This window comes from Phalangium opilio, unplaced genomic scaffold (genome assembly GCF_054372755.1).
Source record: "Phalangium opilio isolate 3A_F unplaced genomic scaffold, DU_Popi_V2 ptg000217l_1, whole genome shotgun sequence".
Lineage (NCBI taxonomy): Eukaryota > Metazoa > Arthropoda > Arachnida > Opiliones > Phalangiidae > Phalangium > Phalangium opilio.
The window spans coordinates 13519243-13546964 of NW_028324218.1; the positions used below are offsets into that span (position 1 = coordinate 13519243).

The 27722-nt window shown below is 37.3% G+C and overlaps 2 protein-coding genes, 2 long non-coding RNA genes and 1 pseudogene across 7 annotated transcripts; 3 read left to right on the forward strand and 2 right to left on the reverse strand.

Moving 5' to 3' along the window:
- Positions 1-817: 817 nt before the first annotated feature.
- On the forward strand, positions 818-2610 carry LOC149616699 (uncharacterized). Its single transcript, XR_016375978.1, has 2 exons — positions 818-954; positions 2005-2610. It is a non-coding gene; the product is annotated as an uncharacterized LOC149616699 (long non-coding RNA).
- A 246-nt stretch (positions 2611-2856) lies between these two features.
- LOC149616700 (uncharacterized) lies at positions 2857-5736 on the forward strand. Its single transcript, XM_089856979.1, has 2 exons — positions 2857-3188; positions 3245-5736. Exons 1-2 carry the CDS (start codon positions 3117-3119, stop codon positions 4985-4987), a joined length of 1815 nt encoding a protein of 604 aa, XP_089713105.1. The 5' UTR covers positions 2857-3116; the 3' UTR covers positions 4988-5736.
- LOC149616701 (uncharacterized) lies at positions 5346-7369 on the reverse strand (annotated as a pseudogene). Its single transcript, XR_016375751.1, has 3 exons — positions 6882-7369; positions 6087-6822; positions 5346-6025 (listed from the first exon to the last, which is right to left on the reverse strand). The product of XR_016375751.1 is annotated as an uncharacterized LOC149616701 (transcript).
- Positions 7370-8698: 1329 nt separating this feature from the next.
- Positions 8699-27711, forward strand: LOC149616702 (centrosomal protein of 290 kDa-like). 3 transcript variants are annotated; one of them, XM_089857149.1, is made up of 13 exons: positions 17921-17989; positions 18843-18959; positions 19030-19329; positions 19974-20044; positions 20966-21146; positions 22092-22165; positions 22251-22344; positions 24987-25137; positions 25203-25417; positions 26046-26192; positions 26372-26587; positions 27145-27375; positions 27589-27711. In XM_089857149.1, exons 1-13 carry the CDS (start codon positions 17936-17938, stop codon positions 27625-27627), a joined length of 1890 nt encoding a protein of 629 aa, XP_089713275.1. In that variant the 5' UTR covers positions 17921-17935; the 3' UTR covers positions 27628-27711. The 3 variants fall into 3 exon arrangements, 2 of the variants coding, with proteins under 2 accessions (XP_089713275.1, XP_089713276.1); XM_089857150.1 differs by having other exon boundaries at positions 27462-27594; XR_016376017.1 differs by lacking the exons at positions 17921-17989; positions 19030-19329; positions 19974-20044; ... (7 more) ...; positions 27145-27375; positions 27589-27711 and adding exons at positions 8699-8802; positions 8888-9322; positions 10324-10478; ... (5 more) ...; positions 16331-16465; positions 17405-17494 and having other exon boundaries at positions 18843-18955.
- LOC149616703 (uncharacterized) lies at positions 26582-27476 on the reverse strand. Its single transcript, XR_016376018.1, has 2 exons — positions 27365-27476; positions 26582-27285 (listed from the first exon to the last, which is right to left on the reverse strand). It is a non-coding gene; the product is annotated as an uncharacterized LOC149616703 (long non-coding RNA).
- Positions 27712-27722: the final 11 nt, after the last annotated feature.

Below are 27722 nucleotides of genomic sequence, written 5' to 3' on the forward strand. Positions count from 1 at the left end.
CAGTAAAACCCGCTCGGTACCAGATGTTCCATCTTAAAGGGGCTAACCGGCGCTGTTGGGGTGAAGTCCGCCCTTAGTTCAGGGGAAAACACCCAGCTCTTTGGCCATAAGAAATGGCGCCACCGTCGCGGTGGGCGGGTAAGCAATATGCTAACCAAGAGTTTGACCCCCCCCTTCACCCCAAGAAGACAAGGTGGTCTAACACCAGACTCCATTTTACAGTTTAGTGTTCAGAAAGGCTTAAATGGCCAAGTACTAGCCCAAGGAAATAGGATTGAACTTTGAAAAAATTATGAAAAAGCTGAATCAATTTACATTGATAAAATATCATCAAAATCATTAATATAACGTACCAAAACATTTCCGTTATCTAGCTACAGATTCCACGTAATGTAATAAAATATAGCTCATCATAACATTTGATTGGAATGCTTATTGACTCTTATATATCTCATCTCATTCCGGAATTACAGCATTAAGTCGATTTTCCCAACATTTGCGTTAAAGGGCAAGCGGCACTCGGAAAGATGGAGAGTTTGGGATTTGGTTTAACTAGTTCTACACTATCATCCTACAAAAATACACATTTTTTTTCCCTAATTTGTTCCAGGTTTCGTCTTTTTGATTTCATTTTCCATAAGCTAAGTGGGTTCTACATTTTATTTTAGCATATACACAAACATGTAGATAGTGGTTTGGTTTTATCACATGTTCAAATTACAAACTCTTTAGCGCCACGCTTGCGCCTTGTGTGAAATTTAGCATCCCCCTGGAATTCATAGTCTTTAACTGCAATGTGCAATATTTTTCGTTAAGATTGAATCTCTTGAAAAATTTTCAATGGTGGATCCTGAAGACGCCATTAAAGCCCTAAAAGAAAAAAATGTGGAATTGGAAAATGAAAATCAAGAACTTCTTGGAAGGCTTTTACATCATGAACCGGAATTGATAAAGGTATTCATTAAATCATTTGACCAATAGGGTTCTAGGATTTTCGTCGAGTTTTGTTAAAATATCCAATGGCCCGGCCAACATTGTAAATGCAAGCATAACTTTATGGTGTGGTTAATTTGCCACTAGATGCTCCCATAGTCTAGGGGAAGTTGACTAGTCCGCTGAGCTTAGCAAATAAGGCTAGTGTTAGTTTCGCTCTTGTAGATGAATTCTGATTGGTTTCCTGCTTTGGTCGACTTTTGTAAACATATCCTATCGCCCAATGCGGTAAATGCAACCATAACTTTAAGGTTGTGATTTAGTTTGCCACTAGATGCTCTCTTAGTCCGGTGGCGCCGTTTAAAGGAAGTGCCGTGCTCTATACACCAATTTTACCTTTCCAAAGTCTGGAACCAATCAGAACTCGTCTGGGAGGGCGGAGTTATAACTAGCCTTTGCTAAGCTTAGTGGGCGTCAACTCTACCACTTGATTATAGGAGCATATAGTGCCATTTGTTTAAATTAGAGATGCCCGATACCAGGCTTAACCCGATATCGATCGATACCGGTGCTGACATGAACCGATACCGATATTTACTCACTATGATCCAAAACCCGATACTTCAACCGATACCGATATTTTTATATTTACATATGCAATAAAAATACTAGAAAATAATTATATAGTAGTTTCATGAATTATACTACCAAGTACAATGTTTAGAGGTACTTTCAAAATAATATCACGGCTTATTGACATTCATAAAAATGTATGACCCCGTCAATACATTACTGAAAGACCTAAAAATGTCATGTAGCGCCATCTAACGCGCATTTTAAACGAATATCGGTTTAATATCATATTAAACCAACCGATCCGATACTATCGGGAAACCCCAGTATCTGTGCTGGTTCATCCCTAGTTTAAATTAAACCACAGCCCAGACTTTAAGCTGCTCTTAAATGAAAGTAATTTGATACTTCGCCCCACTAGGCCATGGGCATCTGTGCAAACTTTCTAATTTACGTCATAGTTAATATTATTGTAACTTAAATATTTATCTTTTTTAGACTAAAGAAAGAGACACAATATACGAGACACTATTAAGAGAAAATGCTGAAATGAGAGTGCAAATAAGAATAAACGAATTAAAAGAAGATACCTGATCTCCTACTTGACTAGTCAGTCAGATAATTCTCTCGAAAAACTATTTTCATTTTCATATTGCCAAAATATCAACTGTATCTTAAGTTATTAAAATATTTTCCATAAGTTTGTCACTGTTTACTGAGAGCTTGTCATGAAGTGACGTAGATGAAACGTCATAGATTCTCGTAAAGCGACGCCTGGTGAGGCGCTGTCAAAGGCTTAGTAATGCAGACTCTAACTAGCTCCTAGTAAGTCTCTAATACTACGAAGTATAGGTAGTGTCATGCTTATGGAACATATCTTATAAACTTATGATGGCATCTATAGTCTAGTCATCTGACTTGGTGTGTCAAGACACCTGCACGTGTGTCAACTCCGTCCGTTACTAAACTAGTAGCCTAGTCTCAAATATCATAATTTATTTGTAATACAAATTTAGCAGCACTTTCAAATTACTACAAACAAAATTTGTACGGGATTCCAAACTAAATGTCAAATAAAAACTTGAAAATCTTGTGTACTCTTCATTTTAGTTTGTAATTTCTGATGAGTAAGTGTTTATCTGCTCACTAAATTTTTCTAGATAATTACTTTTTTCTTTAAATGAAGTTTGATATTTAATGGTCTATAGACAGTTTATAGCTCAAATCTTTTAAACATTCTAAATAAAGTTTGGGTTTTTTGGTTAATTAATTCCTCAAAGTCAGCTAGAACCACTTGACCAGTTTCCACCATAGACAAATTCGGAAATGAAGACGAACTTCCAGGGGCGGGGATAAGATCGTTATGCGCGGATCTCTTAAAAGGCGGCGCTACCGTAGTTTAAAAAAAAGTTAAAAAATGAAATATGGCTCCAAAATTTTGATGGTTGAGGTATTTTTAGTCATTTAGTTAAAAGATCTGTTATTTTAATGAAATAATTATCATTAATTTTAAATATTAGTAACGTATGCTACTTGATAATCATAAAAATATAGTTTAAATCATTGTAAATAAAGCATTTTCATTGCTGGAGTGCTAAGCCTTAGCCAAAATGAGTCCCAGCTGCCCCCCAGGCAAGATTTGTTCTGTTTTGAACTGTACCCAAAAAGGAAATTCTAAATCTGTAAGTATAGTTAAGTGAGTTTAAATTACTCCCAATAATTGTCAATTTTATTTCAGATTTCCTACCATAGTTTACCTTCGTTAGAAAACAAATCCTTGAGATTGCTTTGGCTTAAGAAAATCCGCCGCCGAGACTTCATTTATAAACCAATAAAGTACATTTATGTGTGTTCAAAACATTTTAAAAGGTCTGATTATGACCCTGGACGTGGAAATGGCAAGAATATACTGAAGAAAGGGACGGTTCCTTCGGTATTTACGTGGGATTTTACCACTGGTACCAAAATAGTTGACTCTACAGACACGGTGGCTGAAAGTTTAAATAATACTGAAGATCATGAATCTGTTGTTAAAGATATGGTATCAGATATGATCACGGTTGTCACTTCAACAGAGGAGTACATGTCATCCGTAGCCATTTATTGTAATTGTGAATGTTCGAAGAAAGTGAAAGAGTTGGAAGCGCAAGTGATAGAGATGGAAGCGAGAGCGAAAGAGTTGGAAGCAAAAGAGAAAGAATTAGAAGCGTGCATCGCTGAACTGAACTTGAAAGTATCTATCAAAAATTATCAACTCAAAAAAGTAGAAAAGGATTCACTTGATGCAAAGCATAGGGCCAAAATTGCTGAGCAGAGCTATAATGAGCTTAAACCTAGTATAGACAGAATAAAGGATAACAACAAGGATATATTATTTTACACTGGCCTGCCTTGTTATGATAAACTTATGGCCTTATATAATCGGCTTAATCCAGGCCCCAATGCAGAAAACATCAACTTTTGGAATGGTGGGAGGGTTAAACCAAAAATGTCACCTGTAGGTCGAAACAAGAAATTGAATGTGAAAGATCAGTTTCTTCTAGTTTTGATGCGTCTGCGACTCGGCCTTTTTTTAAAAGATTTAGCAGACCGCTTCGGTATTTCACCAAGCACAGCGTCCAATTATTGCGTTACTTGGATAAATTTCATGTACTTTCGCTTAGGACAAATAAATCTATGGCCTACAAGAGAACAAGTTGATGCAACTATGCCAGAAAGTTTCAAAAGAGATTATCCTAGCACTCGCGTCATAATTGATGCTACAGAACTTAAATGCCAAGCCTCAAAGTCTTTGGTATTGCAGTCTGCTTCATATTCAAACTACAAATCCACCACAACTTACAAAGGACTTCTTGGAATAAGCCCTAATGGCTACGTCACCTTCGTCTCTCATTTGTTCACAGGCAGCATCTCCGACCAAGAAATAACCCGGCGAAGTGGTTTTTTAAAACTGAACTTCAACCAAAATGACAGTGTGATGGCGGATAAAGGTTTTTTGATTCAAAAGTTGCTAGACCCAAAAGGCATTAAATTAAATATACCACCATTCCTTGGTGAAAAAGGCCAGTTTTCGAAGGAGGAACTCGAAAAGTCCCAAAAGATTGCAGCCCTTCGCATCCATGTTGAGCGGCGAATTGCTAGGATTAGAGGGTTCCATATCTTTGATCGTCCAATTCCATTAACTCTTGCGCCTGTCATTAATCAGCTGTGGACTATTATAGCGATTATATCTAACTTCCAAAGCCCTCTCATTGTCAATATAGAAAATGAACAAAATTTAAACAACAGCTCCTTGGAAAATGATGAATTTTATGAAGAAATTTTGGAGCCGGGTAATTCAAGCGCTACTATTGATGATGAGCTGGAGGAATTTGACGAAGAAATTTTGGAGCCGGGTAATGCAAGCCGTACTACTGACGATGAGCCGGATGATTGTGAAGAATTTTTCGAACCAGAAAATATGTCCGTTGTAAATGACTAACCATACGGGAACGATTTTAATTCAGATGATAATGATCTTGAAAATATGGATTTATATATTTAAGAGAATACTAGCTGTAAAAATTTTAAAAATGTACGTATAAGTATCGAAATTTAATGGTGTATGTTTCAACAATCAATTTTATTTTGAATAGTTTTCCTATTTTTTTTTGTTTTTGTTTTTTTCTAGGGAACTAAAATATCACAGATATTTAGGAACTAAAATATCACAGATATTTAGGAACTAAAATATCACAGATATTTAGGAACTAAAATATCACAGATATTTAGGAACTAAAATATCACAGATATTTAGGAACTTTAGCTAGGCATTTAACCCATTTTTATCACTTAAATACTTATTCCTTTGATAAGGTTGGCAGCGCGTGAGCAAAATAAAAATTCTTCAAGATCGGTTCCATCTTTTTCCATTTTTCTTGGTCGAAACGTACTCTTACAATTATCAATCCTGTAGGAAAATATGTTACGTAGTCGCACCATGGTAATCCCGATAACGCCATCTGCCCCATAATCTGATGAAAATGATCGTCTTTCAACACAAGTTTTCCATTAATCGTTTTAATCCTAAAATCGCCACTTAAAACTTCAGTGGGGTTTTTATCCCTAATTGACCAGGGGCATTTAATTTCAATGAGCCCGTAAGGCTCCACTTCTGCAGGGTCTTCAACAAGACCATCGGGAGACGTTCCCAGCCATGGTTTACCAGGGTTTACAATATACCCCGAAGAGTGGACCGTGACATCGTGTCCCAATCTATGCATTGTTTCTTGATACTTTTTTTGGCCACAATTTCGCATCGTTTTCCATATTTTATTGCGTTGAGATGCCCAATATCTTTTGGTTTTATAATATTTTTGACGCCAACTTTGGTCCAAACTTGGTTTTTCCTTTTGCAAATAGATCCAAAATTTGAAGAATTCAATCTGCTAGATCGTGCCTCCTTCCATTCTTGGGAATCAGATTGATCTCTTGTTTTTATTTCAAGCTCCTTAGCTCCCTGAATAGTAACTTGGTTACGCTAAAAAATGAAATGGAAAAATTTAACTAAAAAGAAAAGAAAAATTAAAAAAGTTCTATACCTTCAATAAAACTGACTCTGTAGAAGTAAACTTTTTGGACGAATTCTTGAAATTCCAAGGAGTACAACCAATAGAATTTGAATGCGTGGGGATTTCAAATCTATCTCTTGGAACATGTTCAAAAGCAACTAACATCGGGCTTTGAAAGCTGTCGAGATTGTGAATTACTTCGAATCCATCTTCAATAAGCGATAGCTGTAAGCTTAAAGGAGAACCTTCCGGAGCATATCCCATCCTGGTTTTTACCCAAACAAATTCTTCTGGTTGAGGTAAAATTCTCGCCCAGCCATCATCAACCCCACCAGCATTAAGATTACTAATCAACTCTCTAGAAGCCGATGACACTTCATTTTGATCAAGACTAGTTGATGTAGCATTGTACATTTTTGAAAGAAGTGGTTTATTGTGTCCATCTTCTCTGGGAGCTTGAAAATTTATGTCTATCACAGACAACGGTGATATTTTTTTACCCCTAGGGCGATTCCACTGTTGGGGCTTGTCAGTGCATGACAATTCTTTGGGCGGATTATCTATATTTTTACTACGCAACTGTGCAAGTAGTCTCAATAGCGCTATACCATGATTGCAAGTTCCCAAAACTCCAGCTGGGCATCCACAATAAACATCTAAAATTACAGGGCTAGATATTTTAAGCGCAGCACAAATTGTGTAAGGATTTTCATTCTTTTTTTGACTTTTGAAACAAGAGGCCTTTACAAATACTCTGTCGTGGTCCCTAAAAAGTTTTTTTTAATTATTACGATGAACAAAAGTTCAAACAAGTATTTTACTTACTTTTCTGATTTGCTCATTAGCGTATCTGACAATACATACTCTTCTATTAGAAATTTGTAACTTCTATTGTAGTGTTGATACGTTTTTGACTTAGATTTGTAAAAGTCTTTAATTTCGTGTTTCGTATTTAGGGGGACATCCGCAATATTTTTTTGATATCCCGAGATTGGAAATATCAGACCGCCATTAACAGACGCGTTTAAATTCATAACTGAGGAGAGTGAGGACCGTAAAAGTTGACTTAAATAATTGATTTAAATAACAAGCACAAGGCTCCAGCCATAAACCAGGTGTAGCAGACGACAAAATGGATGGAAACAACTTTTGATAACAGGCAGCGCCATCTATTCATAGCCATATATCATATTTTAATTAAGTTTTTGATTATTTTTTTATATATTTGATATTTGACCGTTTCGGGGCTCAATATTTGTTTTTGTACTTTAATTACTTATTAGATTATTTTTATTATTAGTTGTTAGCGTCATCTGCTGTGAAATTTTTATCCCGCTGGCGCTTGCCCCTAGTAGTTGGTTTTATGAGTATGGAATTTCCGTATTTGTCTCCCCAAAACATTTGCTTTCGGGTTCGTTTTTTTCCTTACAGTCCAATTAAAAGCTAGATTTCAAAGCTGAGCCATTATATAATTATAGTGTAATTCATTCCACAATATTAATTAATAACTTGTTATTAATTAAATCATTTAATCATAAAAGGCAGAAGTATTGAAACATGCTCGGTAACGTCATGAGCTGACCCGTGGGGATTTTGTCAGACTCGGCGGGTATTGGCAAAGGCTTAAAATTGGGACTCGGGAGTCGGGTACCCTCACACCCCTGAAAAAATAAATGATCCCTTATTATAAATAATTAGCATTTAACTAGTCGACTTAAAAACGAGGACTACTGCGCATGCCGCCATTGGTTTAGTGGCGTCTGCTAAATCGAAACTTAAAAGAACGGCCTTTTTCTAAATATTAAAGGAAAAGGATTAAAAAGAAGAAATGATGTCTTATTACAAAATAATTGGAATTTAATTAGTCTTAAAACGAGGACTACTGCGCATGCCGCCATTGTTTTAGTGCTTTCTGCTAGCCAGAACCCCTTACCACTACGGGATTGGTTGAATCAGAAGTAAGATAAGGGGACTAGAAGTAAAGACCTTTAGCATTGGTAATAGATCCTGGCACTAGTAAACAAATTTGAGGATTTTATGCCGCTTCCCACGCGCCTACACTAGAGAGAAAAAAATTGGTCGAGTTCCAAAAATATTTCCAACCCCCTTCCCCTCAACCTAAAGCCGCGGAACACGGACGCTGGTGCTTGAATCTAGTTCGGCCGTCTACCGCCTCGAGCGTCTCACGTTTTGGAGGGGAAATTCAGAAACTGCTACCAGAGGGCCAACCGTTGGCGTGTTATCAAGAATATTCACTTTCGCCAAGTGAAGAATTCGGTTAGCTCAGTACATCTAGTCTCATCATAGAGAAAGAAAGGTGTTACTGGAGTGGCCGAGTGGACGCTCCATGAGTAGCCTAAGTTTGGGTTGGTGCGTAATATAGTGCTGCCATCTGTGTACTAAAATTTGTACTAAAATATTTCAAAGTTTCTTTGAATATTTTTAAATTATTTTCGCCATAGAAGACGCTATAGTCGTACGCACCAACCCTAACATGTAGCGCCTCTGGTGGATTCTGTGCTACACATCGGACAACATACGCCTGTTGTAGGCATTGTATCGGCCACTCCAGTAACACCTTTCTTTCTCTATGGTCTCATCTCACTTCTGGTGTAAGTGGTTCGATTTAGCAGACGCGACTAATCCAATGGCGGCAGACCGGGCGCAGTTTTTAAGACTAATTAAATGCTATTTATTTTGTAATAAGAGATTATTTGGTTTTATTTTTCTTTTATCTTTAAAAAAGGTATAATGTTATGTTACCTGAACTTGCCTTTAATCTTATTTCTCTTTTTTATGTGTAATTTCTAATTGTCTGTTTGTTTGCGCAGACTGTATCTAATCTAGAAAGACGTCTTAAAGAAGCCGAAGATGCATTGAAATCGAGGGAAGAAGCCTTAAATGACTTAATAGCCCGAATGCCAACTAGTCTGAACACAGCGCCTTCATTGCAAACATCGCAGAGCCCCGAAGTTCAACTGGTGGACTATTTCGAAGCGAAACAGAATCTGAGTGTCGCCCAAACTACCATAGATTGTTTACAGGCTCGCTTGAACCAAAAAGAGGAAAGTATTACGCGTTATCAAGAACTTCTCAATAAACTGAAAGATGATACGGTATCGCAAAAGCTGCATTATGAACGAGAATTGTTGGAACTGCAGAGTAAACTTCAAAGTGCGCAGAGAGATTACGTTCTTTCCAAAACCAAAAGTGCCTCGGATGCTGATGATAAAAAGTTGCTGATGCAGGAACTAAACTCTAGTCTAGTGATTAATTTTCTTGCGTTTTTTTACGCAATATGATCAGGGTTCATACAAACTTGGAAAACCGGGAAAACCTGGAAAAATCAGGGAAATAAATAGTTGACAAAAACCTTAGGGAAAATTCGAATTTTTAGTAAAATTCAGGGAAATCAGGGAACTTTGCGTCAAACAGGGGCCGAGTAATTAAGCAAAATGTACATAAACATACCATCCATAGGATTAACATTACACAAAACTTTGGAGGCTCATAACTCTAGTTCTACTAGAGATAAGGGGATGTCCTTCGAGAATGTTATAGTCTTATCTGCCCCCCTCCAACAATACTATAAACTTGGGCTTTCGTCAAACAGGGGCCGAGTAATTAAGCAAAATGTTCATAAACATACTCTCCATAGGATTAACATTACACTACAACATTACAGTTGGAGGAGCTGAGTCTCGTGACATAATTTACGCTGCCATATTGGTGGGTTTAAAGCAGGAATGAAGTTGAGACCACCCAATATGGCTACCAGAACAGAATGGTAAGGCTTGGGAGGGTTTGACGTACTACTATCTCATTTGAAAGCTCTCTATACTTTGGAGGCTCATAACTCTGGTTATATATGAGATACGGGGATGTCCTTTGATTATGTAATAGTCCTATTTGCCCTCCCCTCCTTCGTTAATATTTGCTCAATAGGATATTCCATATACAGGAAAAAACTGGAACATTCAGGGAAGTATGTGGGGAAAAACCTGGAACATTCAGGGAAGTATGTGGGGAAAAACCTGGAACATTCAGGGAAGTATGTGGGGAAAAACCTGGAACATTCAGGGAAGTATGTGGGGAAAAACCTGGAACATTCAGGGAAGTATGTGGGGAAAAACCTGGAACATTCAGGGAAGTATGTGGGGAAAAACCAGGAAATCTCAGGGACATTTGTTTTCCAAAAGTTGTATGAACCCTGTATATGACACTAGCATAAATTAATGAGATCCGTTCCATCTTCTATCTTATTTAGCTTTCGAAAGTAACAGAGCTTGAGGAATCAATGGATATCAATCAGACAAAACTATGGGGTCTCATGAAACAATTAAACGTAGCTCAACAAGAAACAGTTGAGTGGAAAATCAAAGCTAACAATTTAACGGAAAAACTTGAAGAAGAACAGGAGAGGTATGTCTTGATTTTAATATTCTTTCAGAATCTTATATGCACTCTTTATGCATTTTAGAACTAAGCAAGAGCTGTATTTAAGGCTGCAAGGTGTGGAAGAAGTAAAGAGGCACCAACAGATGGTACAAGTTCTGAATCGAAATTTCGAGGAACAAATCGGCAATCAGCCTGCTCAAGTTATTCAACTGAAACTCATACTGAAAGACCTTAAAAATCAGATTTATGGCAAGGAAAAACAATTGAATGTAAGCTAGTGCTTTTAATATTTGGTTTTATAATGTACAGTAGTCATACACTTCATTTAAACGACTTGGGTTTGTACTCTTAATGAAAGGTGACCTTTATGAGGTCGGTCTCTATGACTTTCCAGACTTGAAATGGTGGCCGCTGTACACCGACTACTTAATTTGGGAATAAAAGCGATATAACGCCAAGATTAAGGCATGATTATGTCCAGAGTACGCCGAGAATAAGGCGAGATTCAATGAGATAGAATATATGTATTAAATCTAGAGTTACAATTCAAATCGGCTAACCGCGAAACACATTGCTTTTATCAATCACGTTTATCAAAACACGACAGCGCCACCTGTGAGCCTCTAGCGGAACTAATTACAACTTTTACTAGTTGCTTATTTGCAATCAGGAACATCGTTATGATTTTTATTTCAGCTTGTTACACAGATTATAGCAGCAGACGGTAATAATAAGGTTCTTCGAGTGATTAAAAGGTGGCGCCACCCGTATTTGATAAAAATTCATGCTCGACAAAAAGTGTATCGCGAAACGTCGATCTCGAGATCCCATGTTGTGACTCAAGGTTTTAAACATACCTTCTATCTCATTGGCGAGATTACGTTGGGAATAAGGCGAGATTATGGCGCGATTATTTCGAGATAACGCCAAGATTGTGGCGCGATTATTCCGAGATTACGACGAGAATAGGGTGAGATTACCGTAAGGTAATTCAATATTCAAGCAACGTGTACAGCAATTGTACAGAACGGAGCCTACGCTATGGATTAACTAACGCTAGAGATTGTTCGTTCCCCCTAAATGATAAAGTATACATGTTCCAAACGCCCCCTAACAGCAGCTACTATCCCTAACCGGAAGTTACAAGAAAATTGGACCAAATATCACGTGTCCTATGACGTCAAAATTAAAATGTTGCCTAAAATTGGGCGCCGCCATCTTTAAAATCCGCAAAAATGATTTATGTTGCCTAGAGATGGCGCTATATTAACATCCGTTTTGGTCCAATGAATTGGGGGAATGAAGAGGGGAATCAAGGAATAATTCGGAACATGTAGTTGGCGATAGAATTACATGGGAAACCCAGTTAGTGAACAATCCCTAGCGTTAGTTAATCCATGCCTGCGCTATGTAGGCTCTGCTCAGAATGATCAATCCCTCGAAGGTTAATTCGAGTGACGGATTTCAAAGTGTCACGTATATCAAGACGATAGTTAAATCAAAATCATAAATACAAAAGTGCTTTTGATTTTGTTTCATATCCCAGGAACTAATCAACGCAATTGGGAAATTGAGATCTGAAATGCAGTATATGAGAAGGACATCAATTAAACAGGCGGATACTCACGAATCTCCAAGTCAGCCTGATAGATCAATACAATCTATCAATCAAGTGCAATTTGACAAGCCGGAAACTGTCGCTAAAATTGAGACAAAAGATAAAGAAACTCAAACTTCAACTGATTTAAAATATAAAGAGTATCAGGTTAAAGTTAAATTTATTAAATATAAGTGTACTCGTTGTAACTTAAGTTTGACACTGGTTGCTGAGAGCTTGTCGTAGGTGAAACGACATAGATTCTCATAAAGCAGCGCCTGGTAAGACGCTGTCAAAGGCTTAGTAGGGACTAAATAGGATTAGATGGACTACAAAACACACCGCGTGTAGTCAATCATCAAGTCGTTCTAGAACTAGCTGAATTAGGGCTGTATAGGAAGTGTCATACTTATGGAACATATCTCATAAACTTACGGAGTGGCTATAATGATCACTTTTAACTTCAGGATAAAATCCACAATTTGGAAAAAGTGCGAGAAAATTTGAAAAAGCAGATAAATTCAAGGGATGAAAGGATAAGTGAACTTGCTGTTGAACTGGATGCATTACGGATGAACTCGGGTTAGTAATATTTTTAATCGACGAAGTTCAACGGCGAATACGCGATTGAAAATAGTCCCGGCAGTGTCAAAGCCCTTTGCTAGTTGACAGGCCCGCTAAGCCTGGCAAAGGTTAATTTTAGGTTCATACTAATATGGACTTGGCAATTAGGGCTTAACTCCGCCCCCAGCGCCATTATGATATTTTTTTTACAGAATGAAAGCTATATAAGCCCCTCCTCCTGGTATGATTTTTAGCACTAGTGGAAGGTAGCCTGACGTTTCATGACGTAGTAATGCCAAGTCCCTATTGGTTACTGCTTTTGGCAGGATAAATTTGGTTTATTAAAGACTAGCTGTTAGCCGCGGCGTCGCTCGCGTGTAATAAGAACTTCCACCAAAATGATATAAAGAATGGGTAGATTTTACTGAGGACTAATATTTTTGTAGCACCCTAGGAGCGAAGGCACTCGGCGTTGCCCGTCAGCCCGTCGGGACATTTTTTATTACTTTTCACGCGGACATTATTCTATAAAGAAGGGTTTTAAGTTTTTGGCCGCCATTTAAAAAGATGGCAACAAATTGAACCCGAAAGACCATTCAGTCCGTCTATAGGTTAAAGGGAACCCAGTGTACTAAATATTTGCGAAATCGGTTGAAACGCGCGGACTTTGTTGCATAGAGAAATATTTTTACATTTCTGGGCGCCATTTATTAAGATGGCGGCGGATTGGAAAAATCTTTCTTAGTACGCGCCTACTACTTATGAGTAACGTTCCCGCAAATTTTCAGCCTTCTAGGGCAAGCGGTTTGGGCTGGGCGTTGATTATCAGTCAGTCTGTCAGGACTTTGATTTATATAGATATAGATTAGCCGGGATGTTAGGGGCGCTACAGGAGCCAGCAATTGCTTTAAAATGTGTCAGTGACTTATAAAGAAATGCAAATTGTGTTTCTTTTAGATCAAAATGACGACTTTTTGGAGAAAACCCTTAAAGAAAATGAAGATATGAAAAGGCGACTGGAAAGAGCTCGACCACCGACTTCAAATGTACGTTGAAACTGCGTTCTTATAAATCAGTTGGCATCAGGAGTGAACAGCCCATTAGAGGGGTAAATTTTGTAGTATCATTGACGTTAAATGCTTGATTCACTCCTGAGGTCATTAGTTGTTGATAGTGTTAAGAAATACACGCATTTTAGGCTCCGGTTGAAGAGAATGGTGTTGAAGAAGTTTCGGAGCTGAAGGAACAGATTCGATTTTTAGAGGAACTAATACGTCGTCATGAACCACCGGAAAAGCCTTATGTTGAGGATGAGAAAGCGCAAAAAGTAATTAGTATATTTGTTAATACTTGCGTAGTAGACTTGCCCAGGATTTGAAGTGGGTCAGTTCCACTGCATGCAGGACCGTCGAGAGACTTTGCGGGCCCCGGGAAAGGTTATGGGGGGGGGGATAGAAAAAATCACCAACTGGAGCCTCAGAGATATCTAGGCCCGTGCGTGTTCATTTTTTAGTGGGGAAATATCCGGTTTCATAGAGGAAATATTTTCACCCTATATGTGTACTAGATGGCGCTTTTATTGCAGTTGCGAAGGGGCCTTCAATAAATTGTCGTTGATATTTTAGGGGCCAATTATAAAAATTTTATGAAAGAGAAAGGTTTCACTCTTAAATTAACGTAATTGTTTTAGGGGCTATTTATTTTTTATTGAATCTTTTGGTTAGATTGTGTGGACAACAAAATTAATTATGCGATTTTAACATTGTTTTTTTTTTAGTAAAACAAAACTTCTTCAAGTTGCTAATTCACAGTTTTATTATACCATAAGAGGATTTTTTTACTCCTTCGTAACCTTTCATTTTTTTAACCTAAGCTTTTTTATCCTTTACTTCTTTGGCATGATTGTTTAATAAAGGTCTTCGGAAATTTTCTAAAACGTTTTTTTTACTATCTGCGACCTATGCCTTGCCCTAATATTGTAGCAGTCGACGGGGTCACGAGGTTGAACTTATTACGATACTTAAAGCGCCCCCAAGTGAGAAAACTCGGCGAACTAGATTAGATAAAAAATTATTCTCGCTTCGCGATAGGCACGGGCCTAGATATCTCGGAGGCTCCGCACCAACGCATTGGGAGGGTAAATATCTGTGTGTGCAGTGGTGCGTCTGCCAAATAAAGCACTCCGTGCTCTTGCCAAAAGCACTCCAAACACTCTCTTCTCGTAGCAACTTATGCTTTTTAAAGCGCCGGTATGTTCGTTTTGGTTAAAGGTAAAAGTCTGAAATTTCATAAACTGATAGTACTTACTGTTCCTACCTCTATCGCCAAATAACAAGTTTGTACCTAATATACTTTAAAAAATACCTAAAGTCAAATTTTCATTATTTCCTTCACTGATCGATCATGAAAAATCTAAGGCAATTCGAGAAGAGTAAGAAACCTAAAATTTGGGATTTATTAAGTATTTAATATATAAAGTAAGGAAAAATTTAAAAATACCGAAATTTCTTCAAATGGTTTTTTATATCTCACTTTAAAAACTACCTTTAAAAAGAAGAGAGATCCTAACAAAAACACCGACGTGCAAAAAAACGCAAAGGTTCGTTTTGAAAATGCTTCACCGTGTAAGTTCTGACATCCCATGGACAGCCAAGTTTCATATAAATATTTTTAATTTATGCACTTAATATAAAACATATAGTTACACAGTCAAATTGTATATAAAACTTGGCTATAATGGGATCTTAGAACATTTTACGGTGTAGCTGATGCAAAGCGAAGCTGGTCATATTCTTACATGTTATTGTTTTAGTACGGATAATTAGTTTAGAAGAACTTATTATTATGATACTCTTTAGCCTTCTCTAATTTTACTCAAAGAATATCAAGTTACAACTAAGCAACCCATTTATGAGGAACTGCAAGACGCTGTCTGTAATACTTGTTGTGTTGTTAAATTATTAGACTACTTTGCCTAAACCCATAACCATCAGCTTTGAAATTAGAAAGCTTTGACATTTAACTTGCTGGCTTATGATCTATTTATTAAAATTTATGCCTACCCGATTATTCACAGAGAGCTGTAAAAAGGTGTAGCTTTTCCGTAACCTATAGGGTGATTACCGTGAGAAATAAAACTTTTACCTTCGTTTATAATTTACTTTCAGGGATTCATACTTAGTAAGAAAAGGGGAGAATTAGGGACTGAGAGCATTTTAAGAGAAGGCTCAAGTTATGAAACTACCACTCTTCTATCTCTTTTTTGTCTTTTGCTGTTTAGGCTCTAGTTGAAGATAACATTGAAGTATTATATTTAAATTTTCACAACCATTATCCACTAGAATTAGCAAAGATCGAGGACCGGCCGGGCCCCCGAAAGGTACGGGCCCCGGGAAAATGGACCGAATTGCCCCCTTCTCTCGACGGCCCTGACTGCATGCGTACTGTAATGCGTAACTATTATAGAACAGTTGCCTCTGTACCCCAACAAAGATATCCTATTATCAATCCAAATATGCAGTGTAGAAAATCCATCATTCTTGTTCTGTAGTCAAGGAGACTTACACAAGGTTTGAAGTGGGCCAGTCCACGGTTTTCGACCCCATGCATAAGTACTGTAATGCATAACTATTACAGTACCTCTGTACCCCATCAACAGTGTCTTCCCATAAATCCAAATAAGCAGTGTAGCAAATTCATCATTCTTGTTTTGTAGTCAAGGGAAGAACTTATTCGTTGGGAAGAGAGTAAAAAGTGGCAACAAACTACTGAGCGTTTCAAAAGTAAGCTGAAAGAGAAAGAACATGAAGTGGAATCACTTGAGAAGTCGAACAAAACACTGCGAGATCAGGTAAAGAAACTAACCTTTTGTAATTGTTTCATTAATGGTGATTTCAAGCGGTTAGAGAAGTTTGCATTGAGTTTTTTGTCGCTAAAATTGTCCGTATTATTTCTTATAACGTTATTTCATCTGACGTTATGCATGCGACCCCACCATTTTGCAGCCCTTTATTTTTCCTTTAAAGGGAGGGGGAAAAGGAAAATCAAGTGTTTTAATCGATTCTTCTACTAACTATAAGACCTATCTGCATAGTGCAACATCCAGAAAATATCCCCGAATGATTTTAGAATTGTTAGCACGAGATTTGATAAAATTGCCTTCGATGTGACAATCATGCGCGAGTTATAGAGTGTGTCAGGTAAATTTTGTTATCAAGAAGGCAGGGTATTGGTCGGAGGTGCTAATTTCAAATTATCTATTAAATCTCAAAATTATTTTAGGGTATTATAAGCAATAGAACCGGAAGTAAGATAAGGGACTAGAAGTGAAGTGCTAGCACTAGCGAACAAATTTGAGGATTTTATGCCGCTTCCATCGGGCCACAACTAGAGAGAAAAAAATGGTCGAGTTCCAAAACAATTTCCTACCCCCTTCCCCTCAAACTAAAGCCGCGGAACACGGACGCGGGTGCTTGAATCTAGTTCGGCCGTCTACCGCCACGAGCGTCTCACGTTTTCGAGGAGAAAATTCAGAAACCGCTACCCAGAAACTGTTGGGTGTGTTATCAAGAATATTCACTTTCGCCAACTGAAGAATTTAGTTACCACGATACTTCTAGTCCCATATCCTACTTCTGGTAGAACAACCTGATTTAACTTTTCACACTCCCTTTAATTATTTGAAATCATTGTAAAGCATGAAAAATGCCTATAAACGCGCAACTCATATTGCTGAACTGCAACTGTGGCGGCATTATCGATGTTTTTTTTTTCATTTATACACCAATAGCGGATTATGGCGTTTTTCAAAATTTAGGCTTACGACCCTGATGCAAGCACCATCTTTATTACCTTCAAGATCGTAATCGAAGAATGGAAGGTAAACTAAATTTATGTAATATCAGGGATAGATTTAATTTTAGAAGTAGGAATGGCGAGAACAGAGTAATGACAATGTGGGCGCGCGTCAAAGTCCCGGACCCCCTTCCACGGGATGGAGGGGGGTATGAAAGAAGAGGCGTGTCATAGCGACAGAGGTAAAAAGGAATTACGTGTATTTCGCCGCCGCCGTCAACAACGTCATCAAAACGTAGTTTAAGTGAGCCAATAAGATAATTTAAAATTGCTTGTTGAAGGGAGGGGCTCTATACTGGGCTATGAGTCGGACTGAAGTAAATACAAACCGTTCTCCATTCCTACTTCTAAAATTAAATTTATCCCTGGTAATATTTAATGATGCTTCCAGAATAGACGGGAAAATGTATCGGGAATTGGCTGCTTCGAGGTGCTTAGTAAAATGGGATGGAATTGAGTGTGCGCGATGGCGCGACGTCTATGGGGTATAGTAGATCCTGTACGGCTTCTAGCTTCCTTGGTTAGTAACTTCACGTGCTCTACTTCTCATGTTTAGTGCCGTTGAACGTTAATTTTTACGTCACTTATTTAGCCAGTTAATGACTGAGAACACCTCCTATACATAATGCACGAGACACAACGCAAATAACTGTTATGGAATTCAAAACAATTAGTTTTTTAGCTGTATAGACCTTTGTTCAAAGTAAAAACCTAAAGCAATCCTGGGTATATTAAAAAGATCCAATGGCAGTTTTCCTCAAGTCTCTGCAATGCAATTCTTTGCTGTAGCCGACCCTACCAAAGTCGTTAGCGCAGAATATCACACCAATAACCTCGCGTTTATCAACTTAGTATGCGCGTGACGGGACCTTCCAAGCAAGTTGCCCCGAGCCTAGAAACCTTTTCGGAAGGGCCTATCAGGGAAAGGGGGGGGGGGTCTTATTGAAAAGGAATGAAGGTACAATTTAAGACCATGATGGGCGGAAATTATTAGCTAAACCCCCTGTTCTTCCAATGGCTTCGTCTGTCGTCGCCCCTAGCGGGAGATTCCCGAAACCTTTCGACTCAGATCATGTTATGGCTATGGTTTGAGTCGAAAAAGTTCCAATATTGGTCGCGGCGTGGCGCTCCCCTAAAAAAATCACGCGCCGCATCTCCATTCCAGTCCATCTACGTTTAATGGTCTTAGGTACAATCAATTTTCTTGGATGTGCCATTCTGAACACCGTATTACTGAAATGGTTCTCATGGAAATAATTTGTCATGAAAGCTTATTAGCAAATCAGCTGATGTTAAAAAAAAATGTTGCTGGGCACAGTTTCGTTCAAGACTGTTAGCACATTTAAGCATTCTTATCCTTCATTGTTTTGCAGAGTGTACTAATGAACAAAGAAGAAGAAATTTTAAGGCAGCAACAGTTAATTTCCAAACTTCAGTCGGAATTCAATCTCAGTGGTATGAATGTTTCAGAATCACAGGCATTGAAAAAGGTACGTTTCTATTCCCGCGTGACGTATGCATTTAAAATTAATCCTTCATTGGCTCAAAACGTGTCATCAGGTTGTCGAAGATCGTGAGGCGCAGATAGAAGTTTTGAAAGAGCAATTGCAATTGGCTACGCGAGATCTGGAAGAAAATAGCAAACTCCTGGAAGAGTTAAGGCTTAACAAGAATGAAGAATCGGCTCCGCTTAGTCCCGGAAGCCGACTCGGTGCCATGATCGAGAGTCAAAATGAAATTCGGGAGAAAAATGTGGCATTGGAGAAATTAAGGAATAAACTCAAAGTTGTTGAAGAGGAATGGAAAAGGAAGGATCAAGATCTCAGTGATACCTTAGGCAGGATGAGACTATACGAAATGGTACAGTCAACCGTTTATACAGGGTGTTACAAGAACTGTGGTAGGACCGAAGTACAGTGGATTCTATGGGCGATTTTGGGTCAAAAATGTTGGGTGACATTTTGGGATTTTTGGCTTAAGGGCCAACGTTTACAATTCAAAACTTAGCAATTGCATTAAAGTAGCATTCTTTCATTTTCACACTTAAATTTAAGGGTTTATCTTTAAGACATTCTAATCATGACTTGTGGCAAAATGTCATCCAACTTTTTTGACCCAAATCATCCATATAAGATATGTTCAATAAGTTTGTCACTGGTTACTAAGAGCTTGTCATGAAGTGACGTACGTCATAGATTCTCGCCTGTTGAGGCGCTGTCAAAGGCTTAATTGGTGCAGACTAAATGGGAAGATGGACTGCAATTTCTGCAAAATTAACCGAGTGTAGTCAATTCTCGCTTGTCGTTCTCGAACTATCTCACTGTAAGTCTGTACCATTACGAAGTATAGGAAGTGTCATACTTATGGAACATATCTTATGAACTTATGATACACGACACTGTACTTCAGTCCTACCACCCTTTTTGGGGCACACTGTATCTTAGGTTAACAATTTTGATAGTTGAAACTGATAATTGCTTTGATTATGTTATAACACTTTATAGGGGGAATACGGTTTGTCGGAAGCAGTTATGGAAATTAAGGAGTGCAAAAATCAGATCAGAATAAGAAATAAGTATGAAATTTTGTTAAATTCCTGTTGAATAACTTGAAAAACACTATTGAAAGAGCCAGTTTTTCAAAGCCAATTTTGACGCAAAAGAAGCCACTTAAATAAATATCACTTATACCAAAAACCGATTAATGTAGTAAGAACTTTTGACTCTAGCAAATTCCCGACTACTTCGAATGTTTTGATTATAATTTCAAAACTCGCGCTCGCCATCTATCGGCCTTATTCTCTTATATTTTGGGCTTTAAAGATGGATACTCTATGGCAAATAAATAATAATAAGTTATAATTGTACTAAAGTAATAATTTTAGTACAAAGCTAGAAACTACAATTTAATATATTATTAACTTTAAAACTTAAATCCACTAAATCGGGAGTTGTATCACATTGTTGTCCGCTTTGTTTTTTTTGCCACTGGCGCAATTTCTGAACGAATTTTTAACCAACAAAATGAAGATAATGACATTTTTGACCATTAGAAGTCGCCATATACAAAGTCTGTGGGTGGAGCCAAAATATAAACACACAAATTTTCTCTATGAAGTATGCGATGATGGTACCAGAGCCTAAAGCTACGATCCAAGTCTCTTATTACGTTAATACGTTTTTGCTTATACGCATGTTATGATATTAGTTTTCTCTTTAAATGCGCATGCGCAATGGACGAATCACATATGTGGGATTTATTTCGCCCTATTCATTTTATTGATATATTTTTGAACTCACTTGCAACGCCATCTGTTAGTTTTTTATTTCAAAATAGAAAATAGTTTTTGAAAATGGAAAATGAAATAAGCGCACATCCTACTGTTTGACAGGGTGATGACGTCATGATGGTGGTGTCGCCTTGTAGCATATTTAGTTATGGTTATGGTTTTATCATACGTTGTATTGACTTAAATCTTTTGTAACTAATTTTGCAGACAGATTGAAGAACTGACTCAACAAATTAATGATTCGGATTTCAAGTTGGGTGAAGTAGTCGAAGAAAATGTTCACTTGAGAGAAAAATTAAATATCAGTCCGAGAAAATATGACTCGAAGAGTTTTAGGAAGTCCGGTTCTCAGAAAATACAAACAGTTGCTCAGACACTGCAGGAAAAGGTAAATTTTTATCAGAAGCTGCAATTAACTGGTACTTTACCAAATAACGCCGTAAATTACCGATTTACGTCATACCATATACAATGGTAATTTAACAAAAAATTTCCAAATGTTGGTGCCCAGACTCAAAACCCTTCCGAGTAAAACCAGTGATAGATTTAATTTTCGAAGTAGGAATGGAGAACAGAGTAATCTGGGCGCGCGTTAAAGTCCCGGACCCCCTTCCACGGGACGGAGGGGTATGAAATAAGAGGCGGGTCATAGCGACAGAGGTAAAAAAAATTACGTATTCCCGTCAGCAACGTCATCAAAACGTAGTTTAAGTCAGCCAATAAGATAATTTAAACTTTTCGTTACGTGTTACGGTATACTGGGCTATGAGTCGGACTGAAGCAAAAACTAAATGTTCTCCATTCCTGCTTCTAAAATTAAATCTATCACTGGTAAAACTAAGTGTGCTAAACTGCCAGATATTATTAAAACTCCCTATTTTTATAGTTTTCCCTCAATTTCCCACTAGATAGCGCTGTTTAAAGCACCTAAACTAGTCATAAAGTGATCACAATTCAACGTGGTTTAATAGACTATATACACGTGAAAATAAAAAATAAATTACCAACAGAATTGTAATTTTATCCTCTGCAAAATTTGAATTGGTAATTTACCTGATGAAAAACTAATACTTAGATTAGGTTTGATAAAGTTCCTTAAGTTTGGGTCCTAAACGCCTAGCCTAGTTATGAAGGTCCTATTCTACACCCGTATCATTTTAGCGGTTCATGAATAATTCCTAACTAAGCATTAATTGTTGTATTGAAACATATAGGGATCTTTAGAGTCTAAATAGACGGAAAACTCTTCCCAATTTCCGCTCCCTTTAACCACTCGGGCAACACCGTGTAGTTTATCTAGTGTCAAATAACATTAGCTTCTTTTTTTGTTAAGGTTGACGCTCTGGAAGGAGAGAATGTTGATCTTCGAACCGAACTTCACAAAATGAAGCGCAATTCAGCCAAAAGGTGATTTACTAATTTCATTTCTTCGTTTATGGGACGTTTTGTTTTCAAATTTTTAATTATATTTTGATATTAATTTATTAAATAGAAGTTTAACTGTATCTGAAGATACCAACAAAACTAAAAAATCTAAGAGTCAAGAAGTGTCCGATAATAACAATGAAATTGAAGCTTCTTATGATGTAAGTTTGGCTTATTTCGCTAAATTTAATTATCAAGCATTATATGCATTTTGTTGCTATTATTGTATTTTAGTATAGAAAAACTTGGTCTATTTTCGTTTCAAAATTAATTTATTGACTCCTTGAAAAGCTTTTTATTTTAACTGTTTATTTGCAATCTATCTGGGAGGGATAAAGGGGGACATGTTGTACGCACTCCTCAGAGTGGCAACAGTAATTCTTACATCCACAACGGGAGAAATGAGGGAAGGACTAGGGTAGAAGTTATCACATGGCGAACGTGCACTTTGAACTGCCCCCTTGTGAGAATATTTATAATCAATACGTATGAGGCTCCCCTACGGTTGACTTTCCTTACGAACTCCAGTTTTGGCTTGGCAAAGCTAGAGGTATTTGTGGGCGGGATTTATACGTGCATGTATAAGTCCCGCCCACTAGCCTATGCCAAGTAATACCCAGAGTTTAGGAGGAAAGTCCCCTTGTAGGGGAACCACTGGAGCCGCGCTATGCTTTAAAATTAGTTTAATTAAAATTGTATTATGCTGCATATATAGGTCGTGTAAAAATCTTGAACAGCCTAATGCCTAGGCGGCCAATATACCGTATTTTTCCATGTTAACTTTACAACAATTATGATTTGATTAAGAATCTCTGTTACTGGCTTGGCCATAAGGCCAGTGGGTAAAGCAATTAGTTTCGGCAGTGGTTTAGTTTAAACAAATACCACTGTCCCATAGTAGAGGGTTGTAGTTTAAGCTGAGCAAAGACTAGTTTTAGCTCTGCCCTTGTGGACGAATTTTGATTGGTTCCTGCCTTTGGCAAGGCGAAATTGGTGTATAGAAGGTTAGCCAGGATGTTAAGGACGCCACAAGAGCCAAAATTTGCTGTAAACAAACCAACACACGTGCATAGCAGTTTTTGCGTTACTACTGAGCTATTAAAAATAGTATAGACTGGTCCCTGACGTGATTCACCTAATATTGCTATCAGGAACACTCATTTCATCACGTACCACATATCCATAGGCATATAGGGTAATGGCAGCCTTCTGCCTTAAGACTGTATTAAGCTCTATGGGGAAATAACATGGGGTGCCATTTATATTAGTGATGCTAGTTTCTCCCACGAAGTAGGAAAAGCAATAGAGAGCTTTCAGATGGGATAGTAGTACGTTACACCCTTCCAAGTCTTACGGCTGTTCGGGTAGCCATATTGGGTGGTCTCAGCTTCATTCCTGCTTTAAAGCCACCAATATGGCAGCGTAAATTATGTCACAAGACTCAGCTCCTCCTCCAACTGAAAGCTCTCTATATAACGTGACACTTTAGAGAGCCGATATTCACAAATGAAATACCTCTCAAATACACGTGATAATCATTGACACGTGGTTTCACCATGAATTTATTTATTAACATGAATATATATCTGCATTGACTAGTTAAACTACATATTCAGGGATGGGAGGGGCTTAGTTTGAGTGACGTCAGAGAATTTCCGGCGGTTTGTTTTTAAAGCTAAAGCTCTTGTCACGCGGAAGGTTAATTATGCTTGTAAATTGATCAACCACCGCATTAATTTAACTCCAACAGCAGGGAAAAACCAGCATCAACATTTTAAATCGTGAGAATTCACGATTTAAAATGTTAGTAGTTTACTTTCAACCGTTACATTCATTTTCATAATGGCCAAGGCTTAGCACTTTACCAACAGTTTTCAGTTTCAGATTAGGAAAAACATTGCAGGCACTTTTTATAATTTCCTTTAAAAGATCAATATCACTTTCGGACATCGTGTTGAGATATTTATTCACGTATCGGCGATCATTTTTAATATTCAGTTGACGCAGTTTGGTGAACCTAACCGAAAATTGTATCCTTCATACAATTTTGTTAAACTGGTCGTCTGCTGTTCGAACTTCCAGGTGTCTCGATTTTGATTGGCTACCGCGATGACGTTAAACGCGTATGTAATAGAAAGGCCCCTCCCATCCCTGAATAACATGACAAAGTATTCCTCTGCCACTAAGGCCTTAGAACTAGCGCAAATAACTTCGCTCAAAACAAATTACAACTATAACCTCTTAGTCTTGATGCATAACATCAAAAACAGAAATGTCCCACAATATATGCTTGATTGGTTCCCTGATCCTAGGCAATCTAGCTCTACCAGGAACTATAGAAATAACTTCTATGTCGAATCTTTCAACTCAAAATTCCGTCCAAAGAGCACTAAATACAGAGGTATCAAGGCCTGGAACGACCTGGACGCCTCTATAAAGTCAATTGAACCTACAAAACTGTTTAAAACTGCTATTAAAAACATTTTAAATTAATTTAAACTAAAATATACTCCACGGACTCCTTTGTAAATAAGAATTTTTCTTAAAGGTTGATCCAATAAAAGCCTTTTTATTATATATATTATATATAGAAAGGCTAATGATACACATATATATTCATGTTAATAAATAAATTCATGGTTTCACCTAATAACGACGTGTACTTGGCAACAATCACTTAGAATTCATCAAATATTTATCATTCAATATTTTAGTAATGGAGGGCTCCCACAATATGTCTCCTTTTCTACTCCTCCTTGGGAACAATTGTGAAACTTATATTCTTTTTATTCAATATTGTTAGAGGGATGAACTTGACAGTATTTTAGAAACCATCGAGAAAGTTCGTCTAGAAAATGGAGATCTGAGAATCCAACTTATAAATTTCGAAAGAGAAAATAAAAGCCTTTTCATGGGCATGAAAAAAATTTTAGAGGCCTTGAAGGAAGAAGATGGTAATTAACTTTGATTTTTCTGTTGTTTTTAAGTCTTTCAAGTCGGTGACTTTCAACCCAATTAGGCAAAGCTGATGTCGTATTAAAATGTCCAACCCTCGAGCAGCTGGTTGCCGCGATTGAAGTTAGGGAAATCGCGGGTTGTTACGATCCAATTTGGATCTTAAAATGTCAGGTTGACCAACTTCAAGGTCAGAATGAGGCCTTACGTGGTGAACTGAAAATTATTCGGCAACAAGCCATTAGTTCAATGAATAAGCTAAATAAGGCCGAAGACAAGGTGAGTACTAAAAAAGCTACTCGATGGTCAAGTTAGGCAGAGGGCGGAATTTTAACTATTTAAAGGGAATGAGAAGCTTCGTTTTAAAAACCTCTGAACAAAAGATAGGATTAATTTCTGTGAATTCAAAAATATCAAGCTTTTAATTCTCCGATTTCTGGTTATTTGCCAATATGCATTTGAAAATGCTTCATATGATATTATTTGAAATCCACTTTTTATGAAAGGCTAAAACGATTCCCGTAGGCTGACGTCACAGATATATTTTTCACGCGAGATGGTGCCACTCTCCGCTATCAGACCTAGAGTTTAGACTGGCGAGAAGCTTGAGAGACGCCTATAGAATTCCCGCGCTTTTTTACCTCACGTCATAGTGATGTCATCAAAAGGGCGAACAAGCTCGACAAGACAAAATTATTGATATATCGAAACTGAGTCTTCTTGATTTTTCAATGGATTTTAAAAATAGAAACTTTGATTCAATTATATTAAAAACTTGGTATTTTGAAAGTAGAGACTTGAAAGTGTAACATAATACCACTTTCGTGGTCAAATATAATATGAAATTGTGAATTCGCATTCCCTTTAAAGGTGGTTTAATTCTATTAAAGCTATTTTAATTTTACAGTTACGAACAATGGGTAATAGCCCGTTTAGTCCAACCAACAGTAGATTATCTGATGCATCTGAAATTCAGGCTGACGTGAAATCTGATAAAATTAGTGTTTCCAAAGCTAGTGATAGATTGCCATCTTCTCCAATTAGATCTGAATCGGTAAGAAGTTGTTTTTTACTTTTACAAGTGTTTTAAATAGGGTGGTAGGACCAAAGTACAGTGAGTTCTATGGGCCATTTTGAGTCAAAAATGTTCTATGACATTTGGCTGTTCGGGCCACAGTTTACAAGCAAATTAGTTGCTTAATTAACACATTGTGAACAGTGTATTTATTGCAGGAAATAAGCAACAGATCTGATGTAGACATGAGTGAAGGTGAAGTAATGACAAGCCCAACTCACCAGTCGCACAACACTGCTAGTGTGCCATTACTTTATAAAAACATCCTGTCTGAATGGGAGAAATTTCACAGTGAAAAGCGAACTTGGACTGAAGAATGTGAGAGAGAAATGCAAGTCCGCGATACTTTGAAAACGAGATTGGAGGCCTTTGAGGTATGGAAATAGCGTTTTTAATACTCTTTTAAACATTTCAAGTTCTGTTTGCTCTAGTGGGAAAGATAAGCTTTACTCATTGGGTTGCCCACATACGGTTAATCAAATCATATTTCAATACGGTTTAATTAATTAAGCAGATTTTCATTATAATTTTTGATCAAGCAAACAGTTTTTCAGTATAGTTCGATTAAGTGAATATTGTTTCGGTATAGTTCGATTAATTGAATATTGTTTCGGCATAGTTCGATTAATTGAATATTGTTTCGGCATAGTTCGATTAATTGAGAATTGTTTCGGTATAGTTCGATTAATTGAGAATTGTTTCGGTATAGTTCGATTAATTGAGAATTGTTTCGGTATAGTTCGATTAATTGAATATTTTTTCGGTATAGTTCGATTAATTGAATATTGTTTCGGCATAGTTCGATTAATTGAATATTGTTTCGGCATAGTTCGATTAATTGAAATTTTGAAAATTGTTTCAGTATGAACTAAGTTCTTTATGAGGGCAATTAAAGGTCCCCTAATATTCTTATCTGAATTACAATTGACAGAATCTTATATTAACACTTGAAAAAGATGAAGATGAAATGAAAAAAGCCTTGGCTGAAGCTGCGTTGAAAGATTCACAGCTTGTTTGTAGAGTAAATTTTTTATCGAGGAGACTTGAAGTTTCCGCTGCATCAGAAAGTGATCTAAGAAAAGAAAATGAAGCTGTCAAAAAAGAGTTGTTGAGCCTCGAACTGAATAGTCTGGAGAAAATGAAATACTTACTACGATACAAGGTATGTTTAATTCCAAATATGATGATGTTACTAGGTTAGTCCCCCTATTATCGGACACATTTTAAAAAATTATGGTTAAATGTAAGGAAATCGCAGAAAACCTTTGAAAAGTTTATGAAATATATATTTTGAACGTTTCTGCACCTAATGGTATAGAAATAATTCCAAAAGAACGATCTAATATTGTCCCAATCATGGATTTTATTCGGCAAGTATTGTACAGTACCCTATTATCGGCTATTTGGATGTTGATTCGGACACCCATGTTCCATTTATCGGACGCCTATACATCCAACTCGGACACTGGGATCTCAGAATCGGACAGTGGGTCTTCGTTATCAGACACT

What these genes read in the sequence shown, in the direction of transcription:
- LOC149616702 (XM_089857149.1), top strand. Translation starts at nt 17,936, where the DNA reads ATGGCGCGACGTCTATGGGGTATAGTAGATCCTGTACGGCTTCTAGCT. An exon ending in AAGCGCAATTCAGCCAAAAG is followed by an intron (nt 22,166 to 22,250) that starts GTGATTTACTAA and finishes TTTATTAAATAG; the next exon opens with AAGTTTAACTGTATCTGAAG. An exon ending in CGAGATTGGAGGCCTTTGAG is followed by an intron (nt 26,588 to 27,144) that starts GTATGGAAATAG and finishes TACAATTGACAG; the next exon opens with AATCTTATATTAACACTTGA.
- LOC149616700 (XM_089856979.1), top strand. Translation starts at nt 3,117, where the DNA reads ATGAGTCCCAGCTGCCCCCCAGGCAAGATTTGTTCTGTTTTGAACTGT. An exon ending in AAAAAGGAAATTCTAAATCT is followed by an intron (nt 3,189 to 3,244) that starts GTAAGTATAGTT and finishes ATTTTATTTCAG; the next exon opens with ATTTCCTACCATAGTTTACC.